Raw genomic sequence first — 14,021 nt, forward strand, 5'->3', positions numbered from 1 at the left:
GCAGCACTTCCGTTCTATCTTTACCACGGGTCACTGGCTCTGATGGCGTGATTTTGGAAGACTTAAACGTCGCCATCGTGACACAAACGAAGCACAGTATGCGGTATTACAGACAGAATAAGTGTTCACCGCAATACTCCACCTAGACTATCTATGAAGCAGGCACATTTGCCTGTTCGACTACTTCAGCATGTCAAATCCTGCTTTGTCTAGCATTGTAAGGGAGGACATTCACATACGCTGCGATTTCCAGCTGCATTCACCGGAGGCCTGTGGATATCAGCAATTTTGTGAATCACCCACGAGCGCCTGCGTGTTCAGTGTGTACCGATGCATCCGTCCACCGAACGTGATTGGCAAAGATCACTCAACACTCGATCGGCGTGGTATTTCTGCAGAACTCCTGACAAGATGTACGGCTCTTTCCAACCAGAAACATGTCTTTGTGGATTCGGTTTCTCGCAGTTGTTACCGACGCTCAGCCTATCGGATGTGTGAAATGGCAAACGACCACCGAGGTCGCTTCAGTGACAACTTTGGAGTGTCTGTCTCCAATGAAGATCCCCTTTTTCTCTGGAGCCAATTCGCAAAAGGAAACGAGGATCACTTCCCCGTCTCTGGTATTTCTCTTTAGTATTTCCCGCCGGACATACATCGGCAATAATCGACAACAACGACCTTTCGTACTGTTTGCCAAGCGTGCACGGTCTTTTCGGATTTCCTGGATTTCGTCTCCGCCGTTCGAAATCAGAGTTACGGATTCTTTGCAAGACTCGGAAACAAAACAAGCAAGACAGCCCTCCCCAATCGGTGTCCCCTCGTACCCCTTTGAAACGTCGGCAAAAATGCTCCCCGTGAAGACTGCTTTCCTGTCTACAAATAGAGGGAGGATGAAAAGACAATCCCGCGACGGATCTTCTTGATTCCCTCCAAAAACTTTTTTTCAAGGTCGGGGTTTCCAATCGACTTGGAGGCACAGGCCATTTGCCGCATGAGTTCTTCCAGTCTACGAAGACAGCGAATGACGGTTCCTTCGTAGATCGAGGTGCCGCTGAGGACATCGGCGAATTTCTCGCCTTTTGCCCACCGGTACGTAAGCGACATAATTGCATGCTGGAATTTATTCACGTAATCGTCCACTGTCTGCGTGCACGGAGAGGCGGAATTCTCCGACGGCTTCGTCGCCGAAGACCCTACGGGGTCAATGTATCGACTTTCCACGCACACCGCCGCAATGTTCTTTGCCACTTCCTTCACCTTCTCCAAACCTGGAGGAACACCGGGAACAAGCCGCACATGCACAAAAATACACATTCTGACACGCAAACACACATCAACGGAAAAACCCAGTGCTACACAAGCGATAAGCAAAGTTGCAGTGACACTGATGTCCCCAAAGAGTGGCGAGATGCCGTCCACCTTCGCGTAGACTCTCTAGACACAACGAGGCGTGCATGCGGCAAAACATGGAAACGACAATCCATAAGAAGAACCAGACACAATGATAAAACTCGATTCGAGATGCACCAGTTACAAGCCCAAGCCACCAACATAGTTCACGACCGTCGGAGACACTCCGCTGTCGGTGGAGCTCAATGGTAGAGCAAAGGACTGAAGATCCTTATGCTATCAATTCGATTCTGATTTTCAAATTTGTAATTACCATTTTTTTATTTTGACAAAAATTAAAGATTGTGGCTTTGTGCTCAAAATCGAGTCCTCTCACTAGAGCCGAAAAGAAAACGAAAACCACTTCTTGCTTTTCGCCAGATCGCTTGGGCTTGATCGAACCAAACATACCGGTGATTTAGTCGTATGTCTGTCATCACCATCTCGGGGAGACATCAATAACGATAACACGTTTCTGATTAACCGAAACAGACATATATATATATATATATCTATATATATCTATATATATATATATATATATGATTGTAAATTCGTATGGTTATACACAGGTGGCTCTAGGTCTATCTGAGCACACGCAGATATAGACGTATATGCATATATATACATATACAAAGAGTTACATATTTATATTTATATATATTTATATATATATATATATATATATACGATCACGGCGCATGGCGTGTTGACTTACAAGTGAGAAGGACCTCTTCTTTGGGTTCTGGTTCGTCGTGTTTTTCTTGGAAAACGAGGCAACTTAGAAGTGCGCAGATCGCCTCGACTTCCATCGTTTCGAAGACGTTTTGGAAAAGCAATTCGGCAGCCACCAACTCGTCGGCAGTGGTGATTTCGCATGCAACTCGACCCTTCACAGTCACCACGTCGTTGGCGTCGAGGAAGTCCAGTTGCCGCAGCACGCGTCGCATCGCTCTCAAGGTGTCCTGAAGACCGCGAGAACTCGGGGAGAAGAACGGAAACTCACGGAGGAGAACGGAAACTCACGGAGAAGAACGGAAACTCACGGAGGAGAAGACGCGGCACTCCAGACGGCAGAAGACAGGAAAGCGCAGAAGCGATGGAGGGGCGAAGAGCGGAAGAGAGAGAGAGAAAACAGCGAGCAGAACAGAGCGAGCAGAGCGAGGATACGAGGAGCTGGAGGAGGAACAGCAACCAGAGAGACACGGCAGAGAGAGAAAAGCTGGAACGCGAGTGAGGGGCGTGGAGAAGGGGAAACGAGACGGAGAAGCGACGGCACAAGCGACAGAAGGAGAGAGAAACAAGTAGGAAACGAGACAGTCAAAAGGAGAGTCCGGTGAAGATCGATTCACAGAGGGGATGGAAAGCGACGACAACCTCGAGGCGAACAGGTGAGACAGACGAGACTAGACACATCTGCTGCAAGAGAGCAACAAGACGGAGAACGAGGACAGGAACAAGAAGAGACAGAGTGCATAAGCGGACGAGAAGACGAAACTGTAGAGCAAGCGGAAGTGGAAAGACGCAATAGAGGAATGAGTGGGAGACGGAATAAGGGGATAATCCAGGAGGGAACAGAGACTTACCTTCATAACAAGTTGTTTTTGGCTGTCCAGAGACTCTCGAAGAATTCGAAGTTTCGTCTGCAACTGGACGCGCCGGTGGTGAGCGTCGTAGTATGTCCCACATAGTGGGTGTTCGTAGAGAGGATTCTGCGTTAACCGCTTCTCCTTCTCCGCAATCGCAGCCACTAATTCCTTGATAAGAACACAAAACAAAGCTCTCCACAGTGCCAGTTGAAAACCGTCATCCACCCAAACATGCCTCTGTACTGAGACCTGAGTCATATTATATATATACATATATATATATAGATAGATAGATAGATAGATAAATGTATATGGTTGTGCGTGTCAGTCTAGTTGAGTACGCCGGCATGGATGTGCATATACGTAGCTGTGTAACTGTACATACATCAGCATACATGTACGTACAAACATAAAATTGTCTAGAGTCGCTTTCTGAGAGGCAGTTTGCGATCAAAGGGTGCACGCGGGGAAGAAGAAAACTGAAGAAGCATTGAAGACAATGGATTCGTATCACCGTGTTCCTGCGCGGACTTACTGGGAGACGCGGCTCCGGAATTTTCATTTCTTGGATCGGATCCAGAAGTGGAATGCCTCCTTCCGGCTGAAGCGAACGCAAGACACGATGCGACTCCGAACGCGAAGTTGCAGGAAAGAGGAAGTGAAAAAGAAGAAGCAAAACTCAAACACGCACGCGAGAGAAGGAGATGCGAAAGGGGAAAGAAGACAGAACAAGGGGGAAGGAGAAAGGAAGGACAAGAGAGGAGAACCCAAAAGAGGAAGCCGCAAGGAAAACCAGACACAGGAAGCAGCTGGACGAAAAAGAGAGAAGAACGAAGAGAAGAAAACCGGGAAGCAGAGAGATGGATGGACGATCGGCGAACGGATATAATGCGGAAAAATCGCGAAAAAAGGGGGAACGTCCAATGTGCAGCAAGACGCATCGTAAACAAGGCGAAGAAGCGATGCGACCTCCGAAATACGAACCTCGAATCTCTTCTCGACCTTCTTGAGCTGGAAATGAAGAGAACGACGCGCGTCTTCGGAGCGAACGTCGACACCCACAGGGAGGGTCATCCGGCACTTGCTAATGCTGCGAATGCATGAAATCGTGAAAGAAACAACCTGAAAAAACACAAAAAAAACAAAACGGAATGGAACGGAACGGAAAAAGAGAAGAGAGACAGACGAATGCAGCGCCAGCTTGGATGCAAGAAAGGGGAAACTCACCACGTAAAAATCGCACACCACTGGCTGAGAAAAATACAAATCGTCGTGACACCCACCAGGACCAACGAAAACCACGACACGCCAGACCTTAAAGTCACCATGTGAAAAGCAAAGAGACGAATCTATTATACATTGATGTAAATATATACATGAATATGCACAGCATATGCATACAGATATACAAATACATATATTTTTATACATACATACATACATACATACGAATATATATATATATATATATATGCCCTGTCAAGTTCTATCTGTATTGAAGTCTTTCTGTATATATGAGTTTACAAATGCGATCATGTTTCTACGAGTGCCGACGTGAGTGCGTCCTTTCTGGGAGCTGTCTTTCTCCGCAGTTGTATGAGAAGTCGCGCGCGCGGTTTGTCCTCAATCGCTTCACTGCGTAAAGCTGCAGACATCTTGTCTAGCCGGCAGTGAACAGTGCTTGATTCGCCTACAACGCGGTCGTGGTCGACTCAGGGTATTCTCTGTCCTACTAAACACTCGCTCTTCATCTCAGCGTACGCGCACTGCCCTCCATTGTCGGTGGTCCCCCAAACTCCTTTTGAAAGCGTCTTCTTCCTCACCGCGAGGACGTAGTCTTTCTTCTCGACGCCTCCGTTGACGCTTTTTGCAGGCTGCGGCTTCTCAGAGGCCGCGACGGCGCCCGTCGCGCCTTGTCCATGGGTCTCTCGGATGCTCTCTGGTGTGCAAGCAACCAGACAGTCTACCACGAGCTGCTCCGTGGGTCCATCCCTCACTGCGTTCGTCGAAGGCACACAGCGCTTCGAAATCTAAAAAAAGCCGAGAAGAACAGGGGAAGAAGAAGAAAGAAGATGCACATAAGAGCAAAGATACCGAGGAGCAGCGTGCGTGATCTGTCGATCTGCATCTTCTACCCAGTTGTCTCTTTGCTGTTGTACTTGTCTATCTATCTATAACTGTCTCTCTATCAATCTATCTATATCTGTCTCTCTATCAATCTATCTATACCTGTCTCTCTATCAATCCATCTCACCCCTGTCTATGTGTCGACCAATCAATTCATCGCTCTATCTACCTGTATAGAGATACGTATATTTACATACAGATATGTATATCGGCACCTCCCTATCGAGCTGCCTGGCTCACTGTCCATCCATCTGCAACTACCTATCTCTCTATCCGCCTAACCATCAATCTAAATGTAGATCTCGCTGCCTTTCTACATCTATCGATTCCTACGGTTCCGTACAAATGTATTACATTGCATCCCCCATTCCGTCTGTGTGAGCCAGTTAGTGCCGATCTCAAAGTGCGTTTGTGTTCGTCTCTCTATTGGCGGATCCGAATGGGCTACCACCGTGTAAATGCACGCTCTGCGAGAGACGACAGTGGACCTGTGAGTGAGTAGATCTCGAACATTCTCTGAACCGGTGCACCGTTTTCCTTCTCCATTTTTCCCCCTCCCCCCCTCCCCGCCCAATGGCTGCCTGTCGCCCACGAGAGGATGCAACTCCGACAGAAAAGAAACCATCGAAGAAAAAGTTCTTTTTCGCTTACTTTGCTCAGACACGTTGCCCATCCCCAGTCGGTGCCGCTCTCGTCTACAAGGCGAACGATGCGGCCCGCTTGCAGGTAGCGCAAAATATATTTTTCTTGCATGGCCAGATCTCGGAGCTCCTTCCCCAATCCCGAGAGGTCGTGCTTCAACTCGTAGTACTCCCGTACAGCCTGAAGTCAAGTAAAAACAACTCGATCTCTCTTTCAAATACTCACTTCATTGTAGTATATATATATATATATATATATATATTTGAAGAAGTAGTGGAATGATACGGGAGTGAAATGCACCTTTTCTAATAGAAAAATAATAAACATATACATGTATGTATGCATTCATTAGGAGCGTTTACAGATAGATGCAAACATATGTCTATGCAGATAAAGCGGCCCATGCGTGTTTGTGGGTCGCCCTGAAAAAGTGCACTTGTCTTGAGGAAAGGCGACGGTGGTTTTTTTTTGACATTTCTCAGGAAATGTTTGTGGCTTCAGAAGACTCACCGCCTCGACATCGAAGGAAGGTCTGTCGGCTTCGTCTACGTCCGCAAGCGCGTGGATGTCCTTTACTTTCTTCACCTCCTCCTCAAGTTCTTCCTTCTCCTTCTCCAAATGCAGAGCCTTCCTGTTTCTCTGAAACTGAAAGAACGCCAGCGATTCAGAGACGCGAAACTCGAAAGTGAAAAAAGCGCGAAACACAACTCGCGAAGACGAACACCCTACACCAGACTCTCTAACCGCATCCTTGAGTTCGCCGACTCTGTCGCTGCATCTCTCTTTCTTTCCTTCTCCGGTAGCTGTCATGTTTCAATGTCGGTTAACCTTTCCTCGTCCTTACGTATACTCAGGGCATGCAATACCAGTCAGATAGCAACTGAAGCTGGACTTCCCCTCTGCGTCGGTTGCCTCTCTAGTTCTGGCTTCTGGCTTTCTTCTCTACGCATGTCTTCCGAAGTCACTTCTTCGCCGTCTGCGAGTTTCTCCCCTCGTCACTTTCCCTCCCGATCCTTTCTCCTCGCTTCCCTGGTTCCTCTGCTTTCCTCGGCGTCTCGGAGTTCTTCGTCTTTCCTCGCGTGCTGTCCTGTTTTCGCCTTCGTTTCTCCTCGTTTCGTCGCGGTTGACACCCTGTCTGTTTCAGTCACTGACTGAGTTTCTGTGTCTTTTAGGCCAGCCTCCTCACGCTGTCTTGGCCTTCGAGTTCCCTGCTTTTTCCCTGTTGCCTCTGCTCACATGCGCAAACGACCGAGAAATCATGAAGGCCGGATTCGCGTCCTCGATGCGGAAGAGATTTAAAAGCATGTTGAAGCCGAGGTGGAAGGTGGAGATGAGTGGGGCGCCCTGGCCCATGAAAAGCTGCTTCGCCTCCTCAGGATCCACTTGCTCGTCGAACATGATGATCACGATTCCTGCAGAACGGAGACGGAACGCTGCTTCTCCTCTTCACATGACGCAAACGCACACCAACTCTCGAACGCGAACCATGCAGAGCAAAGGAACGCGACGGGGAAAACGCAAACGCGGCACAGTGGAGGCAAGCGACCAGAAACAGCGACCGACCGAGAGCGACAAAGTTACAACGCGAAAGAAAGAAAGACAGATATAAAGAGATATCGAGATACACACAGACAGATAGAAAGACAGCGAGAGGGCGCGAGAGGAGAGAGAGAAGAGCATGAGCTAGAGGAGTGACAAGCACAAGACGACAGACGAGGAGACGAGGACGGGAGAGCGAGAGCAGAGCAGAGATCAAAGAGCCGGACTTGAATGGAGAAGGTGCCGAGCAGGCATTTCTTGAATGTGATGAAAAACTGGACTTCCCGCGAGGCGTCGCTTTCTCCAGTGTCCTTACCTCGGTCGTCAAGGCCGCGACGACCTGCGCGACCCGCCATTTGAATGTACTCTCCAGAGTTGACAATCCGATATTCTTGACCGTCGTATTTTCGAATGGCAGTGAAAATAACTGTTTTCGCAGGCATGTTCACTCCCATGCTGAACGTTTCTGTGCTGAAGAGTACGCGAAGCAGAGACTCCTGCGCAAGACGAAAGCAGACGAGAAGAGAAACAAGGAAAGCAGAAGAGGCAGCGACTGAGACAGAGAGTCGGGCAGCTGGAAGAGCATGTGCAAAGAGTGCACAAAGAGCGAAAGTAACAGAAACATGAAGGCGACAAAAAAGGACCGAAACAGGAACAAAAAACGAGAGAAACACACAGACGCTGAAGAGAAGCAAAGACGAGAGCGAAAAACGAGAGAGCGCATGAGACACGGAGAGTGACAGGCAGGTAGACAGGATAGCGATTGTGACTGGAGACGATGAGAGCTTGATTACTTCAAGCGCAAAACAGGCAACAGACAGGGTGATGATGTGTACAGTTTGAGCAACGCAGGAAGACGCTGCCATTCAGGTCCTCTGCCGGTCTCGAGGTGTACAGACACTTGACGTTCAGAGAAGGCAAACACTAACCTGGAAGAGAATTTCTATCATTTCTTTGACGAACGGCAGGAGTCCGCCGTGGTGAATTCCGATGCCGCGTTTCAGCAGAGGTAAAATCGACTTTACCTGCGAGAAGACAAAAAGCTGCTGCATGCATGAAACGTTTAAATTGTTGAACCGTTTTGAGGCTGAGTCTCGTTGTTTTGTGTGAAGTGCGTCCACTGAGAAGCTTCTTTGCCAAAAGCAAATAGACAGGCGCCCATTTCCACCTCCAAAGTTTGCACATTAAACAGATGCGCATACACAAATATACGCATAAATACATATATGTACATGCATATACATAATATGCGTATATGCATATACATAATATGCGTATATGCATATATACAGATATTGGATATATGCACGTCTGCGACTACTTGTTTTCACATGGATACATGAACGGATATCAACACACGGTCTGGGCGCGAAGACCTCGACCTCTGAACGCGCAAGAAGCTCCGGAGCCATATGCAGAGACAAGCGTCTCGGCCAAACAGGAAGAGGCAGACGAACAAACGCACAGACGGATGGCTACATGCATGTCTGTAGTTTCATAGACAGATACAACGAGCGACACAACGACGCAGACAGCGAAGCACAGAGAGCGAGATACACGTACCCATATGCATATATATATATATATATATATATATATATATACAGAGATGTATATATATGCATATAAATATGTATATATATACATATATGTAGAAATATGTATAAATATGTATATATACGTATATATATATATATATATGTAGAGTCGAACAGAAACAGACGCGAGTCTCTTGTCTTCGGTGAGGCAGGTTTAGTTCACAGATTCCGTGTACGGACTTGCGGGAGGTGGCGGTCTTCCTCTTCGAGCGTCTCAAGAGCGTTGTTGAAGATTTCTTCGATCAACTGTTTTTCTTCCTCAGTCGTAAGGTCAACGTTGCCTCCAGCGTTTCGACTTCCGCTGCCCAGCAGCGCCGTCGCGTTTGCTTCACACTCTCTCTTGGAGAAGCAGAAAATAATCACGGGAGTGTACTGGCGCGTGTGACACATCAGAATCAACTTCTCGATGCTCGAGCGGTTGCGGCCTCGCCCGCGTCGCTGCATCCAAAGATGATAAATGAAAAAAACGCACGAGCGAATCAACGCCTTAACCGCTGAGGCCAGACAGCTGCATCGAGAAACCATATGCGGCTCCGCGAATCAATAAACGGAGACGAAACCTCGTGGATGGCGACACAGAGAGAGAGAGAGTGACTGAGATATCTACATGGAGACACACAGCGCACCGGGACCAGCAGTCCGAGAACGGCGAAAAGATGAAGAATAGACAAACGCCTACTTCTTCAGTTACACGTCTGCAGCTATTTAGACGCATAAAGATCTACAACTATATCTACATATATCTACATATATCTACATATATATATATATATATATATATATATATGATTATGAAGATATAGAGATAGATATTTGTGTATGTACGTCGTTCCCTACTCTTGGAAGTTCTTGTATGATTTGTGTAGGCAGGTGTGTGTGTATGTGTCGTTCTGACATACATCTACTCTGTTGAATGTTCTCCGGAGCGTTTCCCCGTTCCTGTCTTTTTCTTTCTCTCTTTTTTGTTTGTTACAGTCCAGGCGGTTGCCTTCGTTGTCTTCCCGTGCAGGCCTGCGCTTTCCACCGACCTGTTTGGTCTCCATAGCTTGTTCCTCGACCGTTTTGTGCAGCGTCGCGACAGCTGTGTGGAAGTTGTCTTCGCGGAAGACTTTCTTCTCGTCCATGACGAGGTAGACCCCCTCGCCACCCGCGGGGAACATGTAATGCTGCAGAGGCGTCGGCCGGTAGTCGGTGTAGAGGACATGGCAAGGCTGGTGTTTGATGGTGGCGACCCATTCTGCGAACTCTCTCGCGTTCGGAATCGTTGCAGAGAGGAAGACGAAGCGCATGGTCGAGGGAACGAGGACAATGCTCTCCTCCCAGACGACGCCTCTCTCCCGGTCCCGCATGTAGTGGATCTCGTCGAAGATCAGCCATTTCAGTTCGTTGACCAGGTGCGAGCCGCGGTACAGCATTGAGCGCAGAATCTCCGTCGTCATCACCATGATCGAGGCGTTCGGATGCAGCGTCACGTCACCCGTCATCAGGCCGACGTTTTCGGCGCCGAAGCTCTCGGACAAGTCCCGGTACTTCTGGTTGGACAACGCCTGGAAAAGGAGAACAGGCGACAGCGGAGAAGTCGAAGCGTCTCGCGACTCTGCAGATCCGTCGCCGCGACAGCAGCGCCGCCTGCAGCTTCACGACGCGGTGCAGACCGATTCACCTGGAGAAACGCGCCGCGAGAGAGATCGCGCAGAAGCCGAGAAAACGACCGAGCCCAGGCCGAGAGAAACCGGATGGGGAAGACGTTGACAAACAAGGCGTCGGCAGAAAGACGGAAGGAAGGCAAGGACTCGAGACCCACGCAACCAAAGAACGAACATGACAGAGACAAAAGACTGAAAAAACAGCGAACAGAGAAACGTTCTGAGGAAGATAACAAATGCGCGAAAACAACGAGAGAGATGCAACAAAGGGCCTGCCGCCCCGCCCCGATTCTGCCACACGGTGGCCTCGCATTTGATCCTTTCGTCGCTGACTTCGCCAAATCCACCTTCACGAGAGCTCTTCTTAAACGATGACTGCACAAGTCGAAAAAACTCAAACCTGTGTCTGCGTGTACACTGGAACCTCTCCACGTACAACACCAACTTACAGGCATCAATACACATATATATATATATATATAATTTTATATGTATATGTATATATATGTACATGTATATATATCTATATATATTTGTGTATGTGTAGGCACATGAGTTTCTTTGTCTACGGACATGAACGAACGTCTAGGTAATATGCATTCTTATGAAGCATGCCCATATCGGTATCCGTATTTTTGTATCACGGAGCATCCGCATACATACAGATCCTGCTGTATCTGGACGTGGATGCGTCACTCTGTCCAGCTCGCTGAACGCGCAGAGGTCCGCAGGAGAATGAGACGCAAGCCTCGGATGGCTAGGTCGAGGCTGTCTTCCAAGCGCGCGCCTGCGTTCTGTGTTCGCACTGCGTTCGTTCCTCACAGCAAGCGACGCGGAGTTTACGAGCTTACTTTGATGGGGCTTGTGTAGACGACGCGTTGCTTGTCGCGAATGCTCATCGCAATCGCATACTCAGCCACGACAGTTTTGCCAGCGGAGGTGTGAGCCGCGACCAAGACGCTTTCTCCCGCTTCCAGGCAGAGAACGCTCCTTTGCTGGAAGGCGTCTAGCCGGAATTTGTATTGTCGCGCAGGCTCTTTTCTGCCTTCTTTCTTCTCGCGTTCCGTCGCCGCGGCGCTGGCCTCTCCTGCGGATCCTTCGCGCCGCGCTTGTTGCTCCTCCTCCCCGTCCGCGGCCTGAGCGTCGCCTGCGTCGGTAGCCTCCGTCGAGGCCTCGCCGCGTCTCCCGTCTTCCTTGTCGAGTGTTGGAGCGTCTGCTTGCTGTCGATACTCCGGCAACGTCGTTTCGAAGGGGAAGTAGTGGAACGCGGTCTCGCAGTCTGCAGGCCGAACCAGCTCGTGGAGACAGTTCTTGTCGGAAGCGAGCAACTTCACCACCAAGGCCGTCTTCTTTCCTTCTTCGTCTCTGCCCTCCTCCGCGTCCTCCGCGTCCTCGGTGTTGTCTCTTCTCGCTTCTCTCCGTCTGCGCTTGCGCTCGGGTGCGACGGCGGAGGCGCCTTCGTCTGGAGAGGCGACGTTCGCGGGAGCAGACGTTGTCTGCGCTCCATTCGCTTCTTGCGGCGCAGCGCGAACTCGCTTCCTCTCCACCTGACAGCATGCGTTTTCAATCTCGGAGTCGGTCTCCCGACATGCAGAGGCAGACTCGCCCCCCGGGCCAACTGCAATATTCGGAGACTCCACAGAAGAACCGAGAGACGAAGAAGAGTCTCCGCCGCCGAAGACGGCGAACAAGTCGTCCACTGCGTCCGCCATGGCGTCCACCCGCACAAACAAGTTGAAGAGAGGGAGACGGAAGCGGAGAGGAAAACGAGAAAAGAAGGGGAGAAAGAACGAGAGAGAAGCAGGAGAGCGACGAAAGCGAGGGAAGAAGGAGAGAATGAGAGAAGCATAAACCGCCAGAAGAAAACGAGAGACGAAGAACTTCTGTCAGAGGAGGAAACAGCTTCGCGTCGAGCGCCAAAGGGCGGAAGGAAGAGGTGAAGAGACAAAGGGGTATTTCGGCGAGCAAGACAAAGGCAGATTGTAGGGCAACTGCTCCTGCGAAAATGTCAAATCTTTCACAAGTCAACAGGCCCTCGGAAAAGCTGCTCCGCCTCTCTGAGGCAGAGCAGCAAGAGACAGAGACCGGACGGGAGACTCGCTGACAAAGAGAATAGCGTTTTCGCAGATGCTGCTCTTCCGATCCGCCCTTCCACGGAAAAAAAGAGGAAAGATCCCCTCTGAGGCCTCCAGTACGTTCGCTCTGAAGAATGCGAGCTCCTACGTTTTTCGCGAAAGTCGATGACGGGAGAAAGATTTCGAATTTTCTTGCATGAACAAGCGGCCAGGCGTCACCTCGCAAGCTCTGGGTGAAGAGTGGAGAGAGGCAATGGACGAGTTCCTTCTTGACACACGAGCTCTTTCATGTCTCTCAAGAACGTCAGAGAGACCCCAAAGTGAGAGAAAAGAAATTGGAAGAGCTTCTCTGAAGAGATTGAAACCGCCGTTTTTTCCGTTGAGGCCTTGTCTCTCATCATCTGCATGCATCTCGCCCTTTGAAAATCTGCGTGACTTTTCTCACCTCGGAGCCGCGAAGAGACACCGCCGAAAAGGAGAGAAACGGAGAGAGATCCACTTTCTCGTTTTTCTGAAACACAGAGGAAACACAGCAGACGGAGGGGAAGCTGTGTTATTATGAAGTCGCCCGGCTGCTTCCGCAGAAATTCCCCAGCTGCGGGGAAGTCGGCTCTCGAACCTGCCCCGCTGCGTTTGTGAGGAAGGCAGGAAACAGAAAGAGCACAGAAGAACGGTCCAACATGAAAGAAACAAAGAAAAGAAGAGGAGAGAGACAGCGCTGTCTAGAATTCGGCTGCTGCATTTCTCAGCTCTCTGAAAGAGAATATCCCCTGCGTCACTCCCGTGACTGGGAGACTCATCTCGAGTTTCTTCCGCGAGTCCGCACAAGTGAGTCTCTGAAGCTGTCTCTTCGCAGAGGTAAAATCGAAATGCTAAATCTGTTTACAAAGTGGAGATGTAGAGAAGCGGCGAAAAGAATGACGTGCAGACTGGAAATGTTTTCCTTGGCCAGCTCTCCGTTTCTGGACTGAAAGTCCAAGGTGTTTTGATTGCAAAGGAGAAAGGACTCTCTTTGAGGTAGAGACCTTCCTCGAGTTTCTGGAGAACCGATTTCTCTGCTCTTCAATCAGAGAAGGATCTCGCACAGCTTTTGTCTCGGGGAGAATTTCGGTTCAAGGCGCTTGAATGTTAAGAAGAATCGAATACCTCAAAAAATCCCTTCACAAATGCTTGATGCACTTGTGTTTGCCAAAGGAGGTTCCGACGCTTTCATCTGCCTCTTGACGGGTCTCCTTGGCGGCTGGTGTTTCGTACGACTTCAGCTTAAACATTTTTTTAAATCCGAGTGAGCATCTGGCTCGTGGATCACTCTACTTCAAAAGATTCTTGACACATATACAACTCCATGAATAAGCAACAGTAACTTCGACAGCATCCTCTGCAAGACTGAGGCCAGATACTTCAGTGGAGCAAAGA

At 49.3% G+C, this 14,021-nt stretch overlaps 1 protein-coding gene across 1 annotated transcript; it reads right to left on the reverse strand.

Moving 5' to 3' along the window:
• Nucleotides 1-429: 429 nt before the first annotated feature.
• On the reverse strand, nt 430-12,935 carry TGME49_213770 (Superkiller viralicidic activity 2 family 2, putative). The gene is made up of 14 exons (XM_002371073.2): nt 11,382-12,935; nt 9,913-10,431; nt 9,065-9,322; nt 8,216-8,311; nt 7,603-7,783; nt 6,984-7,159; nt 6,258-6,392; nt 5,757-5,927; nt 4,802-5,008; nt 3,963-4,100; nt 3,514-3,579; nt 2,976-3,146; nt 2,108-2,354; nt 430-1,268 (listed from the first exon to the last, which is right to left on the reverse strand). Exons 1-14 carry the CDS (start codon nt 12,240-12,242, stop codon nt 874-876), a joined length of 3,621 nt encoding a protein of 1,206 aa, XP_002371114.1. The 5' UTR covers nt 12,243-12,935; the 3' UTR covers nt 430-873.
• Nucleotides 12,936-14,021: the final 1,086 nt, after the last annotated feature.

The sequence above is a fragment of the Toxoplasma gondii genome, chromosome V, assembly GCF_000006565.2.
Source record: "Toxoplasma gondii ME49 chromosome V, whole genome shotgun sequence".
Lineage (NCBI taxonomy): Eukaryota > Apicomplexa > Conoidasida > Eucoccidiorida > Sarcocystidae > Toxoplasma > Toxoplasma gondii.